The sequence below is a fragment of the Diaphorina citri genome, unplaced genomic scaffold, assembly GCF_000475195.1.
Source record: "Diaphorina citri unplaced genomic scaffold, Diaci psyllid genome assembly version 1.1 scaffold5722, whole genome shotgun sequence".
Classification (NCBI taxonomy): Eukaryota; Metazoa; Arthropoda; class Insecta; order Hemiptera; family Psyllidae; genus Diaphorina; species Diaphorina citri.
In genome coordinates, this window is record NW_007383098.1 from 23,966 (window position 1) to 28,723 (window position 4,758).

Genomic DNA, 4,758 nt, shown 5'->3' on the forward strand with positions numbered 1-4,758 from the left:
AGTCACAATAAAACAAAGTAAACTGAATCCTTCTACGAAGCACACCCGACACACACAGAAAATGTTTTTGTTGTTGGAAAAAATGTAAAAAGAAAGACTTAAATTAAGAACAAGAAGTCAAGGTCCAAGGGTTTGCAGACTGGGGGTTGTGGGTTCAATTCTGGGAAGCTCCATACACGTTCTCGTCACTGTACGCAATGTAGAGGAAGAAATCTTCTTCATGATGTTCCTGGAACGAAAGGAGAAGACATTTAAAAGTTAGCCAATTGTAGTTGAGTACCTATCTATTTTTATATTTTTGACCGAAAGTAGTGAAGGTCTACGTTTTATCTCGACAGTTTTGCATTTGGATTAGCTTTGGATGTTTGATTGTTTGTTTGAATATTTGTTCCGCTGTAACTCGCGATTGGCTGGCCCGATTTTGATGAAATTTGGTACATGGATTCAAAAGATCAATTCACGTCACAAGTTCAAATTTGGGGTCCCAGAACTGAGTGGTTCCTATGTTGACTTTTTTCTCTTAACTTTTCTACTAGGTACCAATAGCTAGTATTCCCGATTGTAATGAACTTGATATTAAATAATGTTACGTGTGACAACAACGCACGTAATGATTATGAACATTCCATTACATTAGTAGTGTTTACATTGGAAGATGCATTGAACTTGACTCCACATAAACATGCACTCTTGCAGCTCTTAACTTTTCTACTACCAATAGCTAGTATTCCCGATTGTAATGAACTTGATATTAAATAATGTTACGTGTGACAACAACGCAGGTAATGATTATGAACATTCCATTACATTAGTAGTGTTTACATTGGAAGATGCATTGAACTTGACTCCACATAAACATGCACTCTTGCATTGAACACGGGAAGAGTGTGTGAGGTATGATTGCCAAATTTTATTCTGAGCGCCAATTTTATTTTCAATCTCACATCATGCAAGAAAACAGTAGGTATGAACACTGGTGTAAAATAATTTTGCTGTTTTAATTTTTCCTCATTTACTTAAATGTTGATTATTTTTCTCATTTCCCAATTTTTTATTAAATTTCACAACTGCTACATAGGTAATATTAGACTCTTGTGGTCTCTGTCGTAGTATGCCCATCCCGTAGGAATTTTATTTTCAATCTCACATCATGCAAGAAAACAGTTGAACACTGGTGTAAAATAATTGTGCTATTTTCATTTTTCCTCGTTCAAAATATTTAATATTTTTCTAATTTCCCAATTTGTCACTTATATTTCCAACTGCTACCTTAGACTCTTGTGGTCTGTGTCGTAGCATGCTCATCACGTCGTATGCCTCTTATCAGGTGGGCGAGAAGAGACACAATACTTCCCATTTAGGTGCTGAGTCAACAGGAGAACACCAAAAAGTAACCCGTTGAAATATTTGCAATCGAAACGCGAGTAGGTACAAATTTTTGTCGATGGTAGGGATCGAACCCGGGACCTTATTTCATTTTTACTCGCCAGTATATTTAGCTTGGTTGGTAACGCATTGGCCTTGTAAGCGCTAGGTCGCGGGTTCGATTCCCGCCCGGGGCGGATTTTATTCTGAAGGGATAATGTTCGTTCTCGGAACGGCTGGCTTACTCCTATCCTGTTTTCCTTCTCTCTTCGAATTCGGGACGATAAGACCCTGGACGTTACAGTTCCCTCTATATAATCTCCTAAAATAATCATTTTTACTCTAGAAATCCGTTTTAAGACTGAAAATTCCGTGACTCCGTTGAGGTTCAAACCCAAGTGTTTTACCTGGTAGAGACCTCAAAGAGGACACGGAAAGTAAGCAAGTACCTGGTAGAGAGATCCCATGGTAGCAGAGGTAGGAGGAATCACATTGTTGACGAAGAAGAAGAGCGCGTCTTCTGGTCGTAGCTGTACTCGCTTTCGGATGAGGAAATAGAATTGTCCTACGGTGAGATCGGAGGGCACCAGGTATTTCTTCTTGTCCAGATCTCCAATGCGGGCCTTGGGTGCCTTCTCTACAATCACCTGCGAGGAGGAGAACGGGATAATATTAGAACCTCAGTGGTTTAATGGTTAGGGAGGTGTAACTGGTGTACCTCGGAAAAGAGCTCGGAGGTTCGAGTCCAAGTTAAACCATTAATATTCCTTTAGGAATTTAAATGTTTAGTTAACCGGGGAACGCAGAAAAAGACCCCCCCCCCCTGGGGGCTTACAAAGGCTTTGGGTTAGGGCCAGAATCTAACAAGCTGTTTTACTTGGTGTTAACCTCCCGCTCCGGAATGCTACGCCTACTCGGAGTCGGTACCCCTTTTTCCGACGATTTGTGTTCCTTTTAAAATTCCCGACACCAAACCGCCCCACCTCTAGCCCTGCTTGGGATGAGTAGCCGCCGTCCACCTTAGTAGCGCTAGGTCGCGGGTTCCAGTACGCCCGGGGCGAATTTTATCCAAACAGAAACAAGGTTCCGTTCACGCGACTGGCTTTCCCTATCCTGTCTTCCTTCTCTCTTCCGCTTTCGCGGGATTCGGGCGACGGTGAGACCTTAGCAGTTACAATTCTCTCTATCAACACCTTCATTTTGAAAAAAAGACCAGCATTGAAGTAGTGATAGCAAAAATCATCCGCCACATTCAACCAACTGAAAGTTCAGACTCTGTAACGCCCATTTTTTTCTCCAGAGTCCACGAATTTCTGTGTCAAACCGAAACAACCTTTCTGTAAACGAACTTGGCCTTAGTTTTTCACATTGCTCATGTTTTTTACCAGTTTGAACTAGGTGCAGTGATAACCTATGCACACAAGTTACTACCGTAAGCAATTAGCATCAATCTATTGTGCAATGCCAAAGTAGCAGAGACGAGCTAACAAGGTGATGGAATGGAAACGGTCAGTGTTTCAGTAAAGGTTATAACCTTATCGAAGCTCCTCCCTGTCCCCCCTAGAAGAATATAAGCAGGATTACCTGCACTACGACCTATCAGTTATCAGTACCAGTCAATGTTGCTTGGAACTATAAAATAACAAGATAGTATACTGATAGTTACTGTTGCAGGACTTACAGTGCCTAAACACACATATATTTTTCTTATCAAGCTCACTCATTCCTATTTGTTCACTTGCTTTCACTGACAAAGGACTCAACCATGCTACCAACTATTTAAACATATACTCTCAGTTTTTGAACATATACAATTCCCTTCCTTTTTCCTCTTACAAACTTACCATTTTTTCTTCTCACTTTTAGTGATGGAAAACTCCAGTACTATTAAGAAATTGTCTGTAAAAACCCCTCTAGAAAGTCTAAGTAACCTACTCTCCACATCATTTTTTCTCCCCAAAATCACCCAGTTCTACAGTCCTCCTCTAATAATAAACCAAGTTCTTCACTCCATCCATTCTCCCAAACCTCTAGTACCTCTATAACAGAGAGAAGAGAAATACACATGTGTAAAGACCTCCCAACCAAACTAACAAACAAAAAAGAAAAACAGGAAACTCCAACAAATGACTTAAAAAACAAGGAAACTGATTCAGCATCTTGCCCTAGAGAAATATCCTCGGTCTATCAACCCGTATCAAGACAGACAAAGAAGCAGCTCATCTACTGATAACAGCAACTCAAGTCCTAAACACTCACAGTGAAACCAGTACTACAAAAGTAGCAAGTACTAGACTGAGTAGACACCTTTTAATGCCATGCGATTTATCTAGACAAAACAAATATTTGTCAGAGTGTACCTAAAATATAATTTATGCTACTACAAGTTTTTAAGGTCTTTGAAGTTAGGACTGCTGGAAAAGAAAATACAAGAGGCGGTAGGCCCATCGGTCCCTGCCACATGGAGACGGAGAGGTATCAGCGGGTAAAGCAGGCGTTGAGCCAGACTGGGAAGTGAGAGGAAAGAAAAAGAGATGAGAGGAAAACCAAAGTTGAAAGGTATCCGATTTTTACTTCCCCTATCTGAATCAGGAGCGTTCCTGTGGAATAAGCTCACTTTCCGTCAAAATTCTAGTCCATTACCCTACATTCAATATTTGAGAGAAAGATGGCCTAAAACATAACTCTGATAATTCCCCCCAACAGACAGTGGTAGTAAAAGGTGTCACTGTTACTCCTCAAGTGTTGGATATCTGAACTTCACACAAACACAAGAGCATCATGCTTACCCTTCTTCCTATCACATTATACTCATAAATATCAATATCGGAGATGAGACACAATACAATGACACTGCATAGGTAATTCGACGGCCACAACAAGGCCAAGGCAGTACCTACAAGTTATTGTTGTTTGGACAAAAACATCATTGATAAGCGGACCAACAGAACAAAAAAGAGGACAAAGCTGATAATTTTATAGCTTGACACACCCCTCCACATGATGACATGAATAAAAAAATACAAATCATGTACTGTCGCAGGCCAATTATTTATAAATAGTAGGTACCAACAAACGAAAAAGTTTTCCACCCAATTAAAAGTTAAGTTTCCTAGTTTAAATACCTACTTACGTACGTTTCCCCTTCGCCCAATTTGTAGTTTTTACATTGTTTTGTTTTTTTCTCTCTTCCCTCTCTCCTCATGTTGTTAAGCTGTTTGGTGTTTGTCAACAGGCCACATTGATTTCCACATTTTCCAACACACAAAATACCTAGGCTGATACCTCCAAAATCATAGAGTTACAGAATACTCGGCCCAAGCAATCAAACTAATCCAGTTTAAAGAGTGAGTATCACCATTTTGTCTCATTAAACATATCAAAATTGTACCT

General features: G+C 40.0%; 1 protein-coding gene across 1 annotated transcript; it reads right to left on the bottom strand.

Moving 5' to 3' along the window:
* Nucleotides 1–42: 42 nt before the first annotated feature.
* LOC103521693 (gamma-aminobutyric acid receptor-associated protein-like) lies at nt 43–3,132 on the bottom strand. Its single transcript, XM_026832243.1, has 3 exons — nt 3,108–3,132; nt 1,815–2,044; nt 43–229 (listed from the first exon to the last, which is right to left on the bottom strand). Exons 1-3 carry the CDS (start codon nt 3,130–3,132, stop codon nt 155–157), a joined length of 330 nt encoding a protein of 109 aa, XP_026688044.1. The 3' UTR covers nt 43–154.
* Nucleotides 3,133–4,758: the final 1,626 nt, after the last annotated feature.

What these genes read in the sequence shown, in the direction of transcription:
- LOC103521693 (XM_026832243.1), bottom strand. Translation starts at nt 3,132, where the DNA reads ATGGTTGAGTCCTTTGTCAGTGAAA. An exon ending in TGAGTCCTTTGTCAGTGAAA is followed by an intron (nt 2,045 to 3,107) that starts GCAAGTGAACAA and finishes TAAACCACTGAG; the next exon opens with GTTCTAATATTATCCCGTTC. An exon ending in CCATGGGATCTCTCTACCAG is followed by an intron (nt 230 to 1,814) that starts GTACTTGCTTAC and finishes CTTTCGTTCCAG; the next exon opens with GAACATCATGAAGAAGATTT.